Source organism: Microcaecilia unicolor, chromosome 3, assembly GCF_901765095.1.
Source record: "Microcaecilia unicolor chromosome 3, aMicUni1.1, whole genome shotgun sequence".
Lineage (NCBI taxonomy): Eukaryota > Metazoa > Chordata > Amphibia > Gymnophiona > Siphonopidae > Microcaecilia > Microcaecilia unicolor.
In genome coordinates, this window is record NC_044033.1 from 328,499,588 (window position 1) to 328,523,441 (window position 23,854).

Here is a 23,854-nt window from a genome sequence, read left to right on the forward strand (position 1 = left end):
TGCTCAATCAGAGCACTTTTTTTGTACAATGGATATGACTGAAACAGGTCTAAATAAAAATGACCTTCTTTCTAGACTTGAATGTTTCTTCCCATTCAATTATTGCTGTTGGACGTCCTAATTTTGGGCTCTCCCTAGTCCCATCCTATACACGCACACAACATTCCCCTTTTCTGTTTAGATGAACTGCAGTATAGGCCATCCAAATTCTGCCATTTAAAAAATTGCAATTTGGATGTTTTTGGCAGCTGGACATTTGTTTTTTACATTTTTTTTGAGACATCCATGTGCTTTGAAAATAGTTTAATACTTTAAAAAGACTTGATATACCACCCTTCTTAAGTAAAATGTCAGAACGGTTTACAATCTATCTATCTATCTATCTACTGTATCTATCTATCTAGAGCCTGCAAAAAGGTGAGAAAATGTGGGGTACAAATGCAATAAATAAATATATGTAAACACAATAAAATCTTCAGAAAATAATTTCATTTTGTAATAGGAAAGGTTACACACAAGATCATTCACCCTAATTAAAATATATATCATGTAAATTCACGTTTTCCTTATCTCGGCCCTGGTTACAACCTACCCCCACTGCATTTTTTTTTTTTTTTGTCAGATCACATGGACCCAGCTGTAAAAGCACTGGTTAGTCCTGTACAGCTACTGGTTTATTTCCTACTATGCTGTTTTTGGTTCAGATTGTTTGCCCTGCTTGTGTGTTACTCCTCACTTACCTTGTCCTTGACTTGGCTCATGTGGGGAGAGGAAAACGAGAAGTCGTGTCTCAAAGCAAAATTCAGGCTTTAGTGAGAGATGATTATATTAGAATATAACATTAAAATCTGAGATGATAGATATTTTTCAGACTGTTCTCTCTCTCTCTTTCTGCTGAATGACTCTCTGTGTATAAAGTTTGCCCACCTCTGCTCTAGTACTAGCCATTCTTTAACTCATGGTGAAAATCACTAAGCAGATTGGGGACTTTTATTTATTTATTTGTTGCATCTGTATCCCACATTTTCCCACCTATTTGCAGGCTCAATGTGGCTTACAATTTTCCGTCATGACTTATGCCATTTCAGAGTACAGATACAATTGGTAATATATATAGAAACATGGATGATGTAATGAACAATCAGGTAAAAAAAGGGGGGAAACATGCAATTGGTATCATATCTTGAACATGGATTACATAATAAATTAGGCAGTACGATATAGGGAGAAAATAATCCGATTGTTAAGTAGATGATGGATAATTATGGTTCTAATTATGAGTCATTATGGTATGTCATGTTAAAGAGATGTGTCTTCAGAGCTTTGCGGAAGTTAATTAGGTTGTGAATTATTTTCAGGTCAATTATGTTCTGCCCAGACATAGCTTCTTAAATGCTTAGGGCTCTTGCCATGAGTTAACTGATGGATTTATCCTAGAGAAAGTACAGAATAACCCCCCTGTTTACTGTTGTTCTGCAATGCCGACACAGCCCATTCAAAGTGAATGGGCTGTGTTGACATGAGTGCACAGCGGCCACTAGCACAGCTTAATAAACAGGGGGGTAATTCATGGAAATCATCTCTCTATATAAAAGGCAACACCAACGTTCTATGAAGCCTCCAGCCGGAAGTGTGAAGGGGGCGAGATATCCGGTTTCCCTATGAGTGTCTGCCCCGCCCTCTCTGTAACACAGTCAGTGAAGGAAAACAGCAGAGCAGGAAATCAAATCGCTGGCTCTGTAACAGTGAAGGACTCAGAGGGGGGAGGGGAGAGAGGCCAGAGGGCAGGGACACACACACTCCCACATGCACACAGAAGAAAACATTGCTAGCCCCCGTTTCATTTGCATCAGAAACGGGGCTTTTTTACTAGTAGGATTATGAAAGTGTAAATAACTTGCAGATCACTCTCTTGAATTTTGAACTATCACAGCTTCAGGAAAGGAAAAAGATAACATTGAAAGTGTGTAGGGGGAAGACGTCTGCAGAAAGAATTGTGGAAGTTTTGTCCAACAGTGCCAAAATTAATTGGGCCAAAATCCTAAGGCACTTTTTGTGCAAGTACTGGTTTAAACACATTTTTTCTGTAGATTTGTCTTCTTCCTTCCAATAGTTCCAGGAAATGCAGTCTTTGGGCAAAAACTATGCTATTTTAGAATTCGGTATCAAGGGAGTAGTGTAGGCAGCAAGATGCTTCAAAAACAAAATGTGAGGGAGATGATCAATATCAAACACAAGGTTTATTCATAAGAGTCGACACGGCACCTTGCCTCAGGAGTCTGAAAACAAGTAAATAAATAAACAAATATATAAAAACAGAAAAATAAAAATTGTATTGTGGACACTGGTAAACAAACTTTTCAATCTGTGCAGCGACAGATTGCACCCTTTCTTTCTCTTTCATTTATGTATATATTCATTTTAGCACAGTTTGTGACGCTTTACCATACACTTTTTCAGTGCACCTTAGTAAAAGGACCCCTGTATCTTATAATAGCTTTTTTTCCTGGTCATCTTTGTATTTTTAAATTAAAACATTTTGAGCATTGCTTTATGTAATATGTGTGCATATATGTTCTTAAGCATTGTGTAATCCTCTCCTGGTTTAAGATATGTTTCAAGTATTGTTTTAGCCACTTTATTGAAAAGTATATGTATATGTTCATTTATTTTGTTTTTAATTGTTTTTAGTGCAATTTTATAATTTTTTTGAAAAAAGTTTACATTGGAATTTTTATTTTTCTGTTCTTATATATTTGTTTATTTATTTACTTGTTTTCAGACTCCTGAGGCAGACAATTTCATTGAAACACAGTGCCGTGTTCAGTCTTCTTATGAATAAACCTTGTGTTTGATATTCAACGACTCTCTCGCATTTATTGGAAGTGTCCTGCTGGCTACACTAATCCCTTGATATCTGTTCTTGTTTGCACTATTCCATGTTCTTCCAACTCAGTGGTTGACTTCTACTATTTTAGAATTTGAAGGTTCTAGTTAATAGATGTGGTGAATGTACAGAAAATTAGGCACTTAGAACACTGTGATACCTTTTATTGGCTCAATTTGGAAAAAAAATATTTAAGGCTAATGTCTGAAGAACAAACCGGTGTAGCCTCAAAAATTCATATGCTATCAAACTTTTTATGCTGGTCATATGGGAGCTAATTTTATAACAGGGCACCTGTATGAATGTTAGGAAAAGGCATTTTTATTAAGCCTATTTTGAACAGGCAACACTGGTGCCTATATGCCTTTATAACACAAGCTCCTGAGATTAGCCCCAGTCGAGCGCAAACCCTCATGTACAAATTTACTCCCGCTCCATGCATTCTATGTATGGATGTATATATTTTATAAATGACATGTGTGCATTGCAATCTACCCAAACTATATCCTAGACCTAGCTAGGTCCGTACTAGAACCATTTAGGTCCCAATGAGAAAAAGCAAGAAAGCACACTTACACAAACATAGTAACATAGTAGATGATGGCAGAAAAAGACCTGCACGGTCCATCCAGTCTGCCCAACAAGATAACTCATATTTGCTGCTTTTTGTGTATACCCTACTTTGATTTGTACCTATGCTCTTCAGGGCACAGACCGTATAAGTCTGTCTCGCACTATCCCCGCCTCCCAACCACCAGCCCCACCTCCCACCCACCGGCTCTGGCACAGGCACAGACCGTATAAGTCTGCCCAGGACTATCCTCACCTCCCCAGCCCTGCCTCCCAACCCCGGCTCTGGGGGTCTATAGAAATATAGACATTTATTCGAAGAACATTAGAAATACATCACCAAACTTATCAGCATCATCTCAATGTCCATCAGCTGGGATAGCTCCTTTTCAGCGAAACTTGAGAGAAGTTTGGGATATCTGCATCACACTCATCAGTGGAGGTCTTCAACCTGAGGAGGGGTCTCTCCATCGCTTTTATAGTCTATAACATTTCCATAAAAGTAGGCACTTTCTTTTGATGCACCTACCTTTCATGTATATATAACTTTGTGCCATTTTGTGAGAGCATCTTTCTATGTGTAAAATGATTTACATGCAGAAAATGCTTTATAAAATTTCCTTCATGGATGATATTACAAGCCACTAAAAGATAAACTTTGGAATGAAAGCTGAACAGAAGATTTTTTAAATGTTTTTCTTGCACTTTTTTTTTGCCTTACTCTTGAACAAAACTTAAAATCTGTCCCTAAGAAATGTAATTTTAACTTTAGATTATTATTGTTGATAGGCTTTGTATTGTACACTGTATTTTATGTTTCATTGAAGAAACATTATTAAAAAAATGTAATTGTATATCTTTCTCTCTTTTATTCCTGTCCTTCCTTTTCTCTGAATACTGTCTTTACACCATAATCAATTTGGATTTTTCTGTTGAAAACCGTTTTAAATATGCCCACAATACACACTGTTCTTAATTGTTCAAGTTAATCTTTTATGAATGAAATTAACCTAATACCTTTCAATTCTTATTATAAGTTAAACTTTCCTTCCTGTAACCAAATTCACTCTGTATCCTCTACCTTAACTATGTATTTCTCTTCTCTGGAACTGGTATTCACCATTTACGGATCTATGTAAGCCACATTGAGCCTGCAAATAGGTGGGAAAATCTGGGATACAAATGTTAAAAAATAAATAAATAAAAGGAGGAAATGCTTAAAAAAGTTCTAATGATTTAGAGCTCAAATTAGCTGAGCAGAGATGACCCTTTCAGGAGAATGTTCTAAACTGGATTCCAATGTGCCTGTTTATTTGCAGGTTTGGCCGGAAACCATGCCTTCTGATTACGATCTTCATCAATGCCGTTTCTGGAATTCTTACAGCCTTTGCTCCTAACTACACCTGGATGGTGATTTTTCGCTTCATACAAGGAGTGGTCAGCAAAGGATGCTGGCTAACGGGTTACATTCTGAGTAAGACTGCTAATGGGTTCGGCAAAGCAAAGTCACCACTGTTGTTCTCATCATAAGCAGAGAGGGCCTGTTTTGATTGCAGTATTACATGTTAACTACTGCTTCTCTGTTGGCAAAATAGGATAAGGAACCTTCGAATCAATTTTTTTAAAATCTAATCCAATAGGAAGCAATAGCAATCAAAACTCACTCAATTACAGGTTAAATTCATTTGGGTTTGTGTTTTGGGCCAGATAGAAAGTCCAAAACAACTATATGTATATTTTTTTAAAAACCCTCTGTAGATTGCATGACTCCTGATATAGGCATCACCACCGAAACATGGCCATGTCAAGTCTGATCCTTTGTGCCACTTTAACCTGTGGTTGAATGAGTTATGATTGGTATTACCAGGGCTATTTTTGAGGGGGTACTTGGGGGTACTGAGTACCGGCACCTTTTCCCATTGTCTGCTAAAATTGACCCATAGTCCCCAAGTTTTAATGAAAGAGCTGAAGCCCTACACACCAATTCTGCCTTGTCATAGGTTCTGTGACTGGTTGCAGGAGAGCTGGCTATTGTTGGGTGTGTCCCTCAATGATCACCCCACCCCTGAAGGGTGGCCTGGGATTGGAGTACCGGCACCTTTTCGCTAGAAAAAAATGCACTGGGTATTACCTCATGTTGGATTACATTTTTAAAAATTTCAGAGCACAAGGTTCTTTGACCACAGTCTCTTTTGGTACATTTTCTCACTATTCTGTTTCCCTGAAGACCCCTTCACGGCAAACAGGATAAATCCGTTAAACAAGTAGGAGGTGTCATCTGGCATTGCCAATACAGATGAGCTATCTCAGGGGCCCTTTTACAAAGGCACGCCAAAAAGTGGGCTGCTGTAGTGTGGGTGCATGTATTGGATGCGCGCTGGACCATGTCTCCAGCTCCTCTGGAAAAAAGGTTTTTCCAGAGGCCCTTAATGCCACCCATTGACTTAGCAGCGTGTGTCAACTACCGCCGGGAACGCCCCCATGGTAGAAAATAATTATTTTCTACCACGTGTTTTTGGCACACGCCATACTCAGAATTACCGCCAGTTGCACGCATTAGCCGGGCAGTAATGTTGATTTGACACACGCTGCATGCGCCTAGGCCCTTACTTGCCTTTGTAAAAGGGCCCCTTAGAATTCAGAAAACCTTTGTAGGGTTATGAGCATGGGCAGAAATTCCTGCTTAGCCACTATCTCATGAGTTACTTCTGTCTGTTTTTGTCTGAGCAGTCACACCGAGAGAGTTCTGTTCTTGCAGTGTTTTACCTGCCTCTCTAACTGCTACAAGGAACATTTTCTTCAGTTTCTTGTTCATTTTTCTGAGTCTCCCTAGTGCCCCTCCCATAAAAAAAGAATAAAAAGCTATTTTTTTAAACATCTGCTCAAAATTCAATTAAATTAGGTCGACAAGCTGTTCACCTTGGTAGATATAGAGGGGCATAATCGAACGCGAACGCCTTTCTCCATGGGCGTCTATGTCCGAAAACAGGTACGTGAAGAGGCAGGACAGACCGTATTTTCGAAAAAATGGACGTTTTTCAGCTGGGCGTTTGTTTTTTTTTAGCGACAATGGAAACTAAAAATGCCCAGCTCAAAAACATCCTAATCCGAGCCATTTGGTCATGGGAGGGGCCAGGATTCGTAGTACACTGCCCCCCCTGATATGCCAGGACACCAACTGGGCACCCTAGAGGTCAGTGCGGTGGACATCAGAAAAAGCTCCTACATGCATAGCTCCCTTACCACGGGTGCTGAGCCACCCAACCTCCCTCCCCCAAAACCCACTACCCACAAATGTACAACACTACCATAGCTCTTAGGGGTGAAGGGGGCACCTACATGTGGATACAGTGGGTTTTGGAGACCTCCCATTTACCAGCACAAGTGTTACAAGTAGGGGGGGATGGGCCTGGGTCCACCTGGCTGACGTGCACTGCGGTACCCACTAAAAGTGCTCCAGGGACCTGCATACACGCAGGTCTCTAGGACTTATTGCTGCTATATAACCTTGGCAAACCAGTTGACACCTGAAGACTAATTTCTCCGAAAACGTCCTTTATTGGAATAAGCATGCTTACTCACAGTTAACTGCAGATCAGAGGTTGTGCCCCACTGGCAACGAGTCTCCCTGGTACTGAGATGAGCAGTAGGTCAGAGCTGGCAGAATGCTATACAATGCCCTCTTTCAGCCACATTCAAGGTAAGAACTAAGTTCTGTAACGTGGCTAACACTTGAAAGGGATCTAAAACTGGCTTACAAAAATGGCCACCACCTCATGGACTACCAAAAACAAAACATGGCACACTCTGACCCAGTAAGCAGGGGGAAAAGCACCATGGGAGTAGAGCCTACCAACTACCAACATCGTGAGCATTTGCCACAAGCTAGTGGAATCACGGAGCCCAATACCCTACACCCACATAACAGAAAAGGTGTCACACTCACCCGAGAGCCACATCAGAACCAGGGAAAGGCTGTCACAGGATAGAACACATTCTGCTGTCATGGAGGTGGGTACGGCATTTGAGGCTGGCATAGAGGCTGGAAAAAAAGTTTTTAAAGTGTTTTTCTTTTTGATGGGAGGGAGTTAGTGACCACTGGGGGAGTCCGGGGAGGTCATCCCCAATTCCCTCCAGTGGTCATCTGGGCAGTTGGGGCACTTTTTTGGGACCTGTTCGTGAAAAAAAAGGGTCCAAAAAAAGTGACCCAAAATTGCGGTAAAAACGCCTTTTTTTTTTTCCGCTTATCAGCTAAAGATGCCCATCTCTCCTCGGCTGATAACCACGCCCCAGTTCTGCCTTCACCACGCCTCCGACACGCCCCCGTCAACTTTACCCATTTCCGCGACGGATTGCAGTTGGAAACGCGCAAAATCGGCTTTCGATTATACCGATTTGGGCGCTCACGGGAGAAAGACGTCCATCTCCTGATTTGGGTCGAAATATAGGCATTTTTCTCTTTCGATTATAAGCAGGATAGTAAGTGGGTTCATAAAATTCACTTGTGGCTGGAAAATGTCCATAAAGGAGTCACACAACATGTTACAGGTGCCTGGAGCTACACCGTTACTTCCCAAATTATTCTCATTACACATGGATGAAATTTGGATATTAGTTTTGAGAACTCTGAAAAAGATTTCTGGTCTGGAATTTCAAAATGAATTTCTTACAGACTATTCTCCCCTTCTTGATTATGCTCTCTGGGAAGTGTATATTAGAGGTGCGCACTGTAAATTTTTCATCCAATCAGTTGAATTATTTCGGGGGGGGGGGGGGGGTTCTCATTTGTTTTGTTGTAGAAAGTTGTTTTGTTTTGGGTTGTTGTGTGATCAGTAGTGTGCATTATTTTTCAGTAACACGCATCATTCTTCAATAGTACACAAAACCAAAGTCTAGAACATGCAATTGAAATATACAAGGATTTTCTATAAACGTTACTTAAAATTGTGCATGCAAATTTGAGCATGCATCCAATTTGTGTACACAATTTAATCAAGTAACGAGCCTGTTACCATCACTAATTGGGTGCTATCAATTATTAGTGCTAATTGGCAACAATTTGTATTTACAAACGCATCTTGCTAAGTACTATTCTATAAATACGCATGCATAAATTCTTTAGCACGCAACTGAAAAGGGGTGTGTGGACATGGGAGGAGCATGGGTGGGTCAGGGGTGTTCACTACTGATGCGTGCAGTATTATAGAATTCAGGGAATCTGTGCCTAATTTATGTACGGGGATTTACACCAGGGTTCAGGTGCTATAAATCCTCACGCCTAAAAGTTGGGTGCGGATTCTGGCAGTACGTGCTATTCTATAAATGATGCCCAACTCGGAGCACCATTTATAGCAGGGATTCTCAACCCAGTCATCAGGACACACCTAGCCAGTCAGGTTTTGAGGACACCCACAATGGATATGCATGAGATCCGTTTGCATGCCCTATCTCAACTGAATGAAAATTGATCTCATGCATATTCATTGGGGGTATCCTGAAAACCTGACTGGCTAGGTGTGTCCCAAGGGACTGGGTTGAGAACCCCTGGTTTATAGAATAGCCCAACATGGGCTTACCGCTTGGCAATCCAGAACTACCTCCGGCCCAAAGCTGGCACCGGAGGTAGTTCCACCCCTAGTGTGCTGCATTTTTGGCGCTAGAGGAAATATTTGAAAATTATTTCCACAGGGAATAACCACCAGGTTACCGCAGGAGCCCTTATCACCACCTTAATGAGTGGCGGTAAGGGCTCCTCCCCCACATGGTCACACGATAAGAGCAATCTTACCGCATGACCATGACTTTTTCAGCCTTTTTACCTGCTGCAGTAAAAGGTGCCTGAGCGCATGGCAAAAACAACCCCCACCACTACCGCGGGGTCCTTTTTACCGCAGCTTAGTAAAAGGGCCCCTTAGTTCATAGGGCCTGCTATTGATAACACAACAAAAAAACCCTGAAAAATAAAATGAAAAGACATAGGAAATTTTGTTGACAAATGTACATCCCTAGCATACATGCATATCCTGGTCTACCTTCTGCACCAAACGTTCTTCCATTTCGTTCCATTTCTTTTGACCTAATTGCCCATACTGTATCTATGGAATTCCCAAATTGTGTCGTTGATTCATCCTGCTTATCGATGGAGAAAGCAAAGTTGATTACTTGAAACAAGGATTTTCCATAGACCAGGGATTTTCAACCCAGTTCTCGGGACATACCCAGTCAGTCTGGTTTTTGAGAAATCCACAGTGGATATGTATGAGATAAATTTGCAATCACTGCCTCGATTGTATGCAGATCTATCTCATGTATATTCATTATGACTATCCTGAAAACCTGATTGGCTGGGTGTGTACCGAGAACCGGGTTAAGAACTCCTGCCATAGACAACAGGATGAATCAGACACAGATACAATCATCCGGAACAGTCTGAGGGTACTCATGAGGTAACAGCTGTGTGGGAAAGACTGCACATGTGCAAATAAACCTGAGAGAACTAGTCTGTAGAAGCTCCGTCACATGATGTCACCACTTTTGTATCTGATTCATCCTGTTGTCTACCGTGAATCCTTGTTACAAAGTGAAAATGAAACCCTGAATTTGGCTAACCTAGGCTTCAGGAAGGGGTGGGCACTCAAAAGTTGGGTAAGTTTCTCATTTTTCTCCACAAATACACTCAATCCCCATGTGTGAGTCTCCAGTGGTGGTGGGAATTGGGGGGGGGGGGGGGCTAGCTACTTTAAACTAAAGCAGTCAATCACAGCTGAAGGCTGAAATGGTGTATTTACTGTTGTAGAAAGAGTGAATACAGTGGTGTAAAGATTAGCATCCCTTCTGTTTGTCTCGGGTGGTCCCTTTCAGTTGGTAACTAGGAGAATCCTTAGTGTTCAAACGATTCTCCCTAATATACCTGTGATCCAGTGAAGACTCATAGAGGCAGATGCACTAAAGCTAAATGAGCCTTTAATGACCCTCCAACGAGGAAAATTTGATCCGTTGCATGCATCAAAGGGCTTTTACCGAGGAAGCCAGCAGCTAACGAAAACGGAATGGAGATGAGCAATTAGTGTGAAAACCCCATTGAAACGACATGCACTAACCTTTTCCGATTGCCTTTACGCAGGAAAAAGGCAGGAAATCTAACGAGAGGTCTGAACCTCTCGTTAGGACAGCTCTGTGCCAGGAAAAATCATTAAGTGAAAAAATAAACAAACTTTGAGCCAATCCCAGCGCATTAGCAGAGCTAAAAGCGCTGTGATTGGCCCAAAGGACGTCAGAAAACACATCAAATAAAAAAATAAAAAAAGGATCGGGAGGGGGCAAGGGCGCTCATCAGGAGCGTCCTGTATGGACGGCCTTGCCCCCCCCCCCGCTGCTCCCCACTTTCCGCCGCCCCCCCCCCCCCCGAAAAAGCAAAATGCTAGCTGCCCCGGTCCCCCTCCCTTCCTGTTCCTGTGTTCTGCAGAGCTAACTCCGCCTCCCGTCATTCTTCTGCCCCGTGCCCCGCCCCCGCTGCCCCCCCTGAGGTTGACTACGCCGCTCCCCCCCTCCACCGAGACCCCCCTCCCTATTAACGACCCGAGCAGCGCCTCTCACCTCTTTCTGAAGCGCTGCACGGGCAGGAAGATCTATTGTGTTGGTTGTAGAGTCTCCATGATGTCTCTTCTTCCCTGGCCTAGGCCCCGCCTCCTTCTGACGTAGGTTACTTACGTCAGAAGGAGGCGGGGCCTAGGCCAGGGAAGAAGAGACGTCATGGAGACTCTACAACCAACACAATAGATCTTCCTGCCCGTGCAGCGCTTCAGAAAGAGGTGAGAGGCGCTGCTCGGGTCGTTAATAGGGAGGGGGGTCTCGGTGGAGGGGGGGAGCGGCGTAGTCGACCTCAGGGGGGGCAGCGGGGGCGGGGCACGGGGCAGAAGAATGACGGGAGGCGGAGTTAGCTCTGCAGAACACAGGAACAGGAAGGGAGGGGGACCGGGGAAGCCAGCTAGCATTTTGCTTTTTCGGGGGGGGGGGGGAGGGGCGGAAAGTGGGGAGCAGCGGGGGGGGGCAAGGCCGTCCATACAGGACGCTCCTGATGAGCGCCCTTGCCCCCTCCCGATCCTTTGTTTTTGGATTTTGCTGACCGGGTAGCCACGTGTATGTGTTGTGGCTTTTTTTTTTGTTTGTTTTTACGTTTGCAGCATGCGCAGAGCAGCCAGCAAAACGCTTGGCTGCTCTGCGCATGATTTAGGGGCCGATTACCGATGTGTATTGTGATTCTTTGATACATTGTACGTTTGAATACCGATCTGAGCATGTGTGACTTTTTTTTTTGGTGCATTCTTCGTTTTTTAAAAATCGTTAGGGACTTTAACGATTTTGATTTTTTTACGTTTGGTTGCTGCATCTGCCTCATAGTAACATAGTAGATGATGACAGATAAAGACTTGTATGGTCCATCCAATCTGCCCAACAAGATAAACTCATAGCATAAAGTATGATGTAATACTTCATATGTACCTGACCTTGATTTGTCCTTCCCATTTTCAGGGCATAGACTGTAGAAGTCTGCCCAGCACTGTCCTTGTTCTCCAACTTCTGAAATTGTTATCAAAGCTCCTCTAAATCTGCCCAACCACGATCAGGGCACAAACAGTAGAAGTCTGCTCAGCACTGGCCTTGTTATCCAACTTCTGAAGCTGAATCTGGAAGATGTAATGGGGCAATTTGACAAACTGAAGAGTAGCAAATCTCCTGGACCGGATGGTATACAACCCAGAGTATTGATAAAATTGAAAAATGAACTTGCAGAACTATTGTTAGTAATATGTAATTTATCTTTAAAATCAAGCATGGTACCAGAAGATTGGAGGGTGGCCAATGTAATGCCAATTTTTAAAAAGGGTTCTAGAGGTGATCTGGGAAATTACAGACGATGAGCCTGACGTTGGTGCTGGGCAAAATGGTAGAGACTATTATAAAGAACAAAATTACAGAGCATATTCAAAAGCATAGCTTAATGAGACAAAGCCAACATGGATTTAGTGAAGAGAAAGCTTGCCTCACCAATCTACTACATTTCTTTGAAGGGGTGAACAAACATGTGGGTAAAGGGGAGCCGGTCGATATTAAGTATGGATTTTCAAAAGACATTTGACAAAGTACCTCATGAAAGACTCCAGAGGAAATTGGAAAGCCATGGGATAGGAGGTAGTGTTCTATTGTGGATTAAAAACTGTTTAAAGTATAGAAAACAGAGAGTAGGGTTAAATGGTCAGTATTCTCAGTGGAGAAGGGTAGATAGTGGGGTTCCCCAGGAGTCTGTGTTGGGACTGCTGCTATTTAATATATTTATAAATGATCCAGATTGGGAATAACTAGTGAGGTAATTAAATTTGCCGACAATACAAAGTTATTCACAGTTGTTAAATAGCAAGAGGATTGTGAAAAATTACAAGACGACCTTACGAGACTGGGATACTGGGCATCCAAAAGGCAGATAATGTTTAATTTGAGCAAGTGCAAAGTGATGCATGTGGGAAAGAGGAACCCGAAATATAGTTATGTGATGAAAGGTTCCACACTAGGAGTTGCTGGCCAGGAAAGGGATTTAGGTGTCATCGTTGATGATACGTTGAAACCCTCTGCTCAGTGTGCAGTGGCGGCTAAGAAAGCAAACAGAATATTAGGTATTAGGAAAAGAATGGAAAATAAAAACAAGGATATTATATTGCCTTTGTATCGCTCCATGGTGCAACCGCACTTTGAATACTGTGTGCAATTCTGGTTACCGTATCTCAAAAAAGATATAGTGGAATTAGAAAAGGTACAGAGAAGGGTGACAAAAATAATAAAGGGGATGGGATGACTTCCCTATGAGGAAAGGCTGAAATGACTAGGGCTCTTCAAGCTTGGAGAAAAGACGACTTAGGGGAGATATGATAGAGGTATATAAAGTAATGAGTGGAGAGGAACAGGTAAACGTGAATCACTTGTTTACTCTTTCCAAAAATACTAGCACTAGGGGGCATGCAAGGAAGCTACAAAGTAGTAAATTTAAAATGAATTGGAAAAAATATTTGTTCACTGAACGTGCAATTAAACTCTGTACTTCGTTGCCAGAGAATGTGGTAAAAGCAGTTCGCTTAGCGGGATTTAAAAATGTTTGGATAGCTTCCTAAAAGGAAAGTCCATAAACCATTATTAAAATGGACTTGGGAAAACCCACTGCTTATTTCTAGGATAAGCAACATAAAATGTATTGTAATGTTTTGGGATTTTGCCAGGTACTTGTGACCTCACTGTTGGAAACGGGATACTGGGCTTGAAGAACCTTCAGTCTGTCACAGTATGGCAACATTTATGTACTTTTCTATCTAGCCACGATCAGGGCACAGACTGTAGAAGTCTGTCCGGCGCTGGCCTTGTTATCCTGCTTCTGAAGCTGAATCTATCCAACCACGATCAAGTCATAGACGTAGAAGTTTGCCTGGCACTGGCTTTGCTTCCCAATTACTGGTGTTGCCATCTCCTTCATCAACTCCACTTTCTCAACCTCTCTTACATGTTGATATGTGGTGAACACGTCATCTAGTTTATCTACTGGGAGAACCTCTTATTAGGAAGCGCTGAACTTCCTTCTGTTTTCCTTCAGGATACCCACTTTGGCAGCCAAATATCTCTCCTTATTTTTACACCCTTAAAGATCCTAGAAACTCCTTTGGATTCCTCTTAGTCTTCAGTAATGGAGGAGAGGTAAGCCAAAGCCCTCCTTTTCATTACACAAAGAAATTAAGATTTAAATTCAGAGGAGTTACTAGCCCTTACTGATTTCACTCTCTGAAGCCAAAAAAATAAATTGATATGAACACACAGAACAACTGCTTATTCCTCCAAAATAACTATACAATACAGGGCAGACTCGGCAGAGCATACTGTTAAAACTCCTGCTCCACCTGGCATCTAATTAAAATGCCTACAGGGCAACAAGTAGAGTTTTTGCCCCTCAGAAGTTGAAATTAAATACCCATGTTGATTCTATCACTGGATATTAAAGAGGTTGAAACCCCACAAGAGAAGTAGACGCCTTGTCTTCTCAGTTTTCAGCAACTCTTCTCACACTAGAGGCCAGATCAACCTTCCTCTCTCCTCGGTAGACTTCCAAACAGTTCTAAACACGGGATAAACAGACATCCTATCTTCTTCTTGGCTGCTGTTATGCTCTGGGCTTGTGGCCAGCATCAACTAGCAGCTTCACACTCACTAGGTTTCAGGAACCTTTTCCCTCCTCTGGCTTTACTGAACGTTCTCCACACCTCCTGCCCTTCTGTGGGATATGAACTATAGGCACCAAATTATAAGTACGTTCCTTCAGGCTGTTTAACAAACATAAGAGCATGAGAATTGCCAATGAAAGGTATATTTCCTGTATGGAGATATACTTTAGGTATACTGCTCTCTGTCCTCCCCATGAGTGCAAATGTAAAAAATCGAGTTAGGAAAATATATTAAATAACCCTCTGCCTGTGAAATTGGGGATGCACCTGGGTGTTGGGATCTTCTTATAGCCTTGAGTGTTAAAGTTCTCTTTATCCTCTTTTTATGTCAGATAGATCAATTGTTACCTCTCCCTGGATATCTGGATTGGATCCCCTCCTTTCCCTCCAAATTTGTGGCGGTGACTCCTCCCGTCCTGTGAATGACAAAGAAAACCATTCCCTGTTAGATCATATTACACTAGAGATACACTAAGGATCAGGGATTTCAGAATGTCCTTCATAGAAGCTACAGGAGGCCCATGGTAGGATCCTGCAAATATGTGAAAGATCACATTAAGTCAAACATGATAAAAGTTTTGTGGAAAGAAAATCAATGTGGTATCTTTATGGATGGAAAACCTCTGTGTGATAGGGAATAGCATTCTGGTAAGGGTATGCTACTGTCTATCTGGAGAGGATGAAGAGTCAGACAGTGAAATGCTAATAGACATTTGGAAGGCTAACAAATTTGGAAACATAATAATAATGAAAAATTTCAATTATGTTGATTTTAATTGGGTAAATGTCTCATTGAGATATGCTAAAATTTCTAGATGCTACAAATTACTACTTCATGAAGCAGTTGGTTCAGGAATTGACCAAAAGGGAAGCTACTTTAGATCTAATTCAGTACATAGCAATTGGTGCAAGGGGTAATAGTGGGCTCGTAGGAAGTAGTGATCAGAATTCATTCAAATTGGTCTCACTGGAAGGAAGGCACTAAAAAATCACTGCTGCTGTAGCACATAATATAAAAAGGAGATTGTGATAAAATAAGGAAAGTAGAAACTACTAAAAGGAATGGTTGCTACGCTCAGATATTTTCATGAGGTGTGAACACTGTTAAAAATACCATTTTGGAAGCCCTGATAAAACATTCCACATATTCAAAAGTCAAAAGAGGTACTGAGTTTGATTCCCTGCACAGGCAGCTCCTTGTGGCTTTGGGCAAGTCACTTAACCCTCCATTGCCTGCCGCATTGAGCCTGCCATGAGTGGGAAAGCACGGGGTACAAATGTAACAAAACAAAAAGAAGACCAGTGGTTAATGCAGTGGACTTTGATCCTGGTGAACTGGTTTTGAGTCCCACTGCAGCTCCTTGTGACTCTGGGCAAGTCACTTAACCCTCCACTGCCCCAGATACAAAATAAGTACCTCTGTATATAATATGTGAACTACTCTGATTGTAACCACAGAAAAGTGGTATATCAAGTCTCATCCCCTTTCCCTTAATGGTGAGATGGAAGACGCAGTGAAAGCCAAAAGGTATCTTTCAGAAAATGGAAAATAGACCCTAATGCAGAAACTAGGGGTGAGTACAAGCACTAGCAAGTTAGATGTAAATAATAAAAAGTAATAAGGGAGGTCAAAAGGGCCTGAAAAGAAGCTCTTTGTAGACACAAGAACTAATACTAAAAGTATTTTCTACTATGTCCAAAGCAAAATGTGCATGAAAGAGTCAATTAGGCTGCTTGACAACCTAGAAATAAAAGGGGTGCTCAGGGGAGGATAAAGTAACAGCAAAAAAACAAAACAATTTCTTTGCCTCAGTCTTTATCGAGGAGGATGTGGGGGTTATACCCACACCTGAAACCTTCTTTGATGGTGACGATTTGGAGCAACTAAAGCACAGGGACTAAAGTCTAGAAGATTTAATATATCAAACTGACAAATTCAACAGCAACAAATCACAGGGACCAGATGATATTCACCCCAGAGTCCTTGCTATACCACTCTTTTATGGGAAAGGTAATATAACAACTTTCTTAAACTAAACTTAAAATTGCCAGCCTGTTATTAGGAATCTGTAAACTATTATTCAAAATGGCCACAATACCTGGGAACTGGAGGATGGGCATTGTAAAATCAGTTTTTAAAGGAGCTCCTGGAGAGAACTAGGTAACTATAGACCGATGAACTTAGGAAATTTTCCGGCGTGCGGCACCAATTTTTTATTTATTTTTTGCTGCATATCCATTTTCGGCCCCCCAAAAGAGCCTTTTTTACAGGTGCGCTGAAAAATTGACCTGCACGCGTCCAATACACATGTTTACACCAGCACAGACCATTTTTTGGCGCACCTTAGTAAAAGGACCCCATATTCTTCCTGACTCTACAGATGGTTGATAATATTCGACCATAACTTGATTTTGGTACTGGGCATAATTAGGCTGTGATTCTGAAATCTGTTCCTCTAGGACGTGGTCAAGGTGACTATCATAGCAGGATTCAAAAGAGGTTTGGAGAAGTTCCTAAAAGAAAAAAAAATCATAAAAATTATTAGCCAGGTATCCTTGGGATAGCCACTGCTCTTCCCTGAATATGAGCTATGGGAAATAGATCTACTTTTTGGGGTATTCTGGGTAATTACGACCTGGACAGGCCACTGTTAGAGACAGGATGCTGAGCTTTGATGGACCTCGGTCTGATTCCACACAGGCAAAAAAAAACCAGAAAGAACCCCTGTGGTAAGCCAAATTCCACAGGGAAAGGAGTAGGAGATAACCAAATGACTTCCAGCCAAACAGATGGATGATAAACGTAGTTTCATTAAGCAAGTACCATCAAAAGGTTGTGGGATTTTTCAACTGAAGAAAAGAAAAAAAGCAGGTTCCTGAAGAAGGAATTTATTTCCAAAACAGGACCATGTAAAACCCTGCTTGGAACATGAAAATTCTGGTAATCCAATGGTTCAGATAAGTGAACGGATTTCATGTCACAATTTGCATTATATTATCAACTAGACACTGTTATATTTGAAGACTGAATGTTGGATGTCATTACTGTCTGACTGCGTCATTGAGCGAACTGTTACTGAGATTGAATTTTTAGGAAATTTGGAAGGTTAAAGTTACAAATACAAAACCTTGTGGAGACCAAATTAACCTATCCAAATTCTCTCAGTTATACTGTTGATTCTTTTCATTCAAATATCATAGTGCACCATTTTATTTTAATTATTTTATCTAAAATGGAGGGGAAAAAAAGCCTCAGCAGTCATAGGCTTATGCTGTGGAAATTAGACAATGTCCATTCCACTCAGTCACTCTGACATGAGTACCACAGCTGCCTACTGACTCGGACCAATCAATGGCAAAAACCTTCCAATAGTCTTTTTGATTTAATTTCATTTTCAGTTCTCTCTTTCTTCACCATACCTGCAGCAAACATATAAATTTTATGTGCTTGATTACCAATGTCCAATAGCACAGCAAAAAAAACCCCCCAAAAACCCAGCACTTAGCTTTCAACGTGATCTCTCTCCGACCCGATTCCAATGGCACCAGTCCAGTTTCTGATAGCAAGATGACTCTTAAGATCTACAGTCTCCCCTGAAGAAGCCTGTATTACATAAGTACATAAGTACATAAGCACTGCCACGCTGGGAAAAGACCAAAGGTCCATCAAGCCCAGCACTCCGTCTCCAACAGCGGCCAATCCAGGCCCCAAGAACCTGGCAAAATCCCAAAATTTAATAACGATTAATGGACTTTTCCTTCAGGAATCTGTCCAGACCCCCTTTAAACTCAGCAAGGCCAGCTGCCGTCACTACCTTCTCCGGCAATGAGTTCCAGAGTCTAACCATGCGCTGAGTAAAGAAAAACTTTCTCCAATTTGTTTTAAACCTACCACATTCTAATTTCATCTTGTGTCCCCTGGTTCTATTATTGTTAGAAAGCATAAACAAACGCTTCACATCTGTCCGCTCTACCCCACTCATTATTTTGTAGACCTCTATCATATCACCCCTCAGCCGCCTTTTCTCCAGGCTAAAGAGTCCTAGCCTTCTTAACCTCTCCTCATAAGGTAGTCGTCCATCCCTTTTATCATTTTCATCGCCCTTCTCTGCACCTTCTCCAATTCCTTTATATCTTTTTTGAGATGAGGCAACCAGAACTAAACACAATACTCCAGGTGTGGTTGCACCATGGAGCGATCCTCATGCTTGTTTTCCATCCCTTTTCTAATAATAGTCAACATTCTGTTTGCCTTCTTAGCCGCCGCAGCACATTGAGCGGAAGATGTCAACGTCCTATTCACGATGACTCCCAAATCCCTTTCTCAGTCCGTAACTCCTAAAGCAGAACCTTGCATGACATAGCCGTAATTCGGGTTCCTCCTTCCCACGTGCATCACTTTGTATTTGTCAACGTTGAACTTCATCTGCCATTTGGACGCCCAATCCCCCAGTCTCACGAGGTCCTCTTGTAATCTTTCACACTCCTCCCGCGACGAGACGACCCTGGATAACTTTGTGTCATCTGCGAATTTAATAACCTCACTAGTCATTTATAAATATGTTAAAAAGCAGCGGTCCCAGCACAGACCCCTGAGGGACCCCACTAATTACCCTTCTCCATCGAGAATAATGACCGTTTAACCATACTCTCTGCTTCCTATCTTTTAACCAGCTCCTAATCCATAATAATACACTGCCTCCGATCCCATGACTCTCCAGTTTCCTTTGGAGTCTTTCATGAGGCACTTTGTCAAACGCCTTCTGAAAATCTAGATATACAATATCGACCGGCTCCCCTTTGTCCACATGTTTGTTCATCCCCTCGAAAAAATGCAGTAGATTTGTGAGGCAATACTTCCCTTCACTAAAACCGTGCTGACTTTGTCTCAGTAGCCCATGCTTTTGTATGTGCTCCGTAATTTTATTCTTAATAGCCTCCACCATTTTTCCCGGCACTGACGTCAGACTCACCGGTCTATAATTTCCCGGATCTCCTCTGGAACCCTTTTAAAAAATCGGCGTTACATTGGCCACCCTCTAATCTTCCAGTACCACACCTGATTTTAGGGATAAATTGCATATTACTAACAGTGGCTCCACAAGTTCATTTTTCAGCTCTATTAATACTCTGGTGAAATGGGTCCCTGTTGGGATCGGGTCGGAGAGAGAGAGCAAATTGAAAGCTACGTGTGGTTTGTTTGTTTTTTGTTTTTTTTTTTTGCTGGGCAAATGCTTTAGAGAAAAAAATGGGCTTTAAGGATAGCTTTAAACCTTAGGAGCAAGAGCTTGGTTTAGAAATGAAGAGGGATATCATTCCATAGGATAGGTGAAACAACTGAGAACAATGTGGTTCTTGCAAAATGTGAGTGCACCTGATGGAATGAGGGTACCGCTAGCAGGTGTTGTTGGGAGGAATGTAAAGTACATACTGGTGAATAAGGTTTGAGGTGTTTGAATAGGAAAACTGGGAGACCAGAGTGAAGAACTTGAAAGGTAGTTAAAATAATTTTAAAGGCAATTCGGTATTGTATGGGTAACCAGTGTTCTGCCCCACTTTCCCCCCAGATATTAAAAGTACCCTTGTAGTTATTGATCCCCCCTTCCCCCAATTGAAAAAAGTGCCCTGATAGTCTAGTGACCCCCTTCCCCCGATATTAAAGAAAACCCCTTGCCCTGGTAGTCCATTGACCCTCCCTCCTCACCCTTCCAAAATAAAGTCCCTGGCATCTAGTGGCACTCTCCCAATCACTCCCCCATACCCTGTAGCTTAAGTAAGGCAGGAGCTCCTGTCTCAGACACCATCATCTTTAAAATGGTGGCTCCCTGCCTGCACGCTGCATCTTGGGATGCACCAGGGTGAGTCAGTCAACCATATAAGAGAATTTCTCCCATATATGGCAGACTGACCCCATCCTGTGCATCGCACCACCATTTTCAGGATGATGGTACCTGAGGTAGGAATGAGTGGGCATTGCTTCTACCTTACTTAAAGTAATAGATACAGGGGACTGGGGAAGGGATGGGGTGGGGTGGGTGCCACTAGATATCAGGGACTCTTTTTTGAGTTAGGGGAGGGAGGGGTGCCACTAAACACCAGGGAGTGCTTTTTTTTTAATCGGGGGGTCCTTGGATACCTGTGTGAAGGGGTCAAGTGGGTGAGGGGGTGCACTAGATAGGGTTTTTTTTTTTGCAGTTGGGGGGAGGGTGTCACTAGATACCAGGGAGTGGGAGTTTTCTGGAGTCAGAAGGGGTTCAGGTAGGTGCCCCACCAGGGATAACTTTTTTTTAATTGGGTTGGAAGTCAGGGGGTGCCAATGCAGCTATCTGGAGCAGGGTAGTTGGGTTGGGAGGAGAGAAGGAGTACTGGTACTCTAACCAACCCTTCTATGCTGCCCTGAGCCTGGTGCAATTTTTCCCATGATAACCACACTGACAAAAGTTTGTAACTGTGCATGCCACGGGATAGCAGATTTGCTGCATTTGCATGTAATTCATGGTCAGGGTTTCTGCATGAGTTAACACTTGCGCTGAAACCCTTTCTGCATTGCTATTCCATGGTAAACGCCAGTTAAACCGACATTAATGGCATGGTAAGTTTTCTGCATTGGCCTCTCAGTGACAAATTGAACCATCTTGAACAGCCTTTCAGATTGTGTTTGATCTTTAATCTTTTATCTTGTTTTTCAGTTGCAGAATTTGTTGGCTTGATCCATAGAAAGACTGTAGGCATTCTGTACCAAGCGGCCTTTACAGTGGGACTTCTCGTGTTCTCGGCTGTTGGGTACGGCATCCAGCACTGGCGATGGCTGCAGTTTACTGTTACAGTACCAAACTTTTTCTTCTTGCTCTATTACTGGTAAAGAATTTATCTCAAACTAGGGGAAGTTACAGAATTATTTTATTTATCTTTTCTGATTGCGCTTTATATTCATTCCAACCCGATAGAAATGTTGGAGTGGAGGAGTGACCTCATGTTTAGGGCGGAGCAGGGAAGCCAGGTTCAAATCCAAATGTGGCTCTTTGTGATCTTGGGAAAGTCACTGCTTCAGGTCATAGGAGCCAGCTCTGTGGGTGCTTGAGCACCTCCAAAAATGAACAAAACCCTTTGACTGTGTTGGGGGGGATTTACACTGGGTTTACCACCCCCAGTCATTTTTGAAAAGTTGGTTCCTATGCCTCAGGTATAAACTTCAGGGTCAAAATTCAGCCCACAGTGGTGAGCGGCTTACAAGCCGCTTCCAACCATGGGGTGACTTAATCCTGGATATTCAATATCCAGGTATGACACCAGCCTATATTCAGACCAGTGCCCAGTTAACTCACCACATAAAATTGGACAGCTGTTTTGCTGCCCTAACTTTATGTGGTTACTTAGCCACTGACAGACTAAGTACTGCTCCACCCTAACTCCGTCCTCAGACCGCTCACAGCTAGCCAGTTTCAGCATAGGTAATTAGAGGGGACATTCAGTGCCACTGTCTGTTTAAGTGCTGCTGAATATTAATGGATAGTCCAGCACAAGCAATTTAAATGGCCAAGCGCTTTTCCTGGCCATTTAAATTGCTTTGAAAATTGACCCCTTAGATTGTAAGCTTTCCAGGGACAGAAAAATACCTACTATGCCTGAATATAACTCACCTTGAACTACTATCGAAAAAGGCATGAGAGAAATCCAAAATTCCCATTCCATGAGAGGTCAAAAATGTCTGTCTGTCTGCCTGGGGCAAATCAACTCTGAAAGTTTAATGGGATGGGACCAAATTTGGCTTCAGAGGAAAGCTGGTGATACATCAAGTTCAACAATGAGCCAGATTGGACTGGTAGTTCAAGAGAAATAAGCCCCCTCCCACACCCCAAAAAATGCCCCAATATATTTCTATGGGAGAAGCAGTTCCAGATTCTGCAGCACAAAAAGCTTTGATATATGGAAGCAGCAATTAAGGAACTGCTCATTTCAAACTGCCTCTCCCCAGTTCTCTTATCTTCTAGTCACAGACACAGAGCCAACACAGAATCACATCTAGAAGCATAGAGACACATACACATGGCTGCGTGTGCACAGACACAGACACACATACACTGGAAACAATCTATAAAGCATACTATGTATGTGTTCCCTACCGTGTTCCTTCTACCCCTACATCCAGATCCCTTTTGAGCTGGTTTTTAGTAATAAAGTAAAGATGTTTATTTCATTTTCTTTGTTATAAATTCTACTATAAAATCTAGTTAATGAATTACATGGCTATTAAGGGCTTCTTTTACTAAGCTGTGGTAAGTGCTAGCGTGCCCTTACCACCACTTAAAAGGGCTTATCATGGGATGAGCTGAGCTATCCTGTGGTAAAAGCCCAATGTGCATGCACAAACCACATGCTAAAAAATGTTTCTGCATGTTTCTCAGAGGGAGCATGTCTGAGGTGGAGAACGGGTGTGACAGTGCAAATCAGCAGTCACATTACCGCGCACTAACTGATTTGCGCAGGATTAGCGTGTGAGCTCTTACCGCCTACAAAATAGGTGACAGTAAGGGCTCACACACTAATTTTTGGTACTGGCGGTGCCAGCCAGAACACGGACCATGTTGACTCTGTCTCCAAGCAAATGTTCTCATTGAGTCCATTTGGTGATTTGTCTTCAAGCGCAAGCGCTATTTTATGTGTTTAATAAAGGACGTTGTTCAACATCTTGGTTCATCGTACTGGTCATTCCCACTCCTTTTTGTTTGGTGCAGGCTAATGGCAACATTAACGCACAGCCATTAATAAGGAAAATGGAAAATCAGCCATTTTCTGGCTGTAGTAAGAACGTCTTTAGCATATGGGAAAAACCCACATAAGGGTGCGCTAAGGCCACTTTTTATCACAGCTTAGTAAAAGGAGCCCTATGTGTGGTGACATCTAGGTAGCAATTTTATAACAGAACTTCCCAATACAGACTGGGGAATTGCCTTTTCTATAATGGCTTCTGGACACGACGATTCCGTTATAGAATACTAGTGTAAACCTGCATTGGTATGCCTAAATGTAGGCCTTACCACTTACACTGGGTCAATGTCAGGCCTAAATGCACCATGAAATGCATTTAACATATAGTATTCAATATGTATTCACAATTATATATGTGCATAATTCAGAG

General features: G+C 42.2%; 1 protein-coding gene across 1 annotated transcript in view; it reads left to right on the top strand.

Annotated features, from left to right (window-relative positions):
• Positions 1-23,854, top strand: part of SLC22A2 (solute carrier family 22 member 2) — an 85,439-nt gene that overhangs the window by 27,745 nt on the left and 33,840 nt on the right. The window contains exons 3-4 of the mRNA XM_030198397.1: positions 4,777-4,931; positions 21,405-21,573. Coding sequence (XP_030054257.1) covers positions 4,777-4,931; positions 21,405-21,573 — 324 coding nt within the window. The remainder of the gene's footprint in view (positions 1-4,776; positions 4,932-21,404; positions 21,574-23,854) is intronic.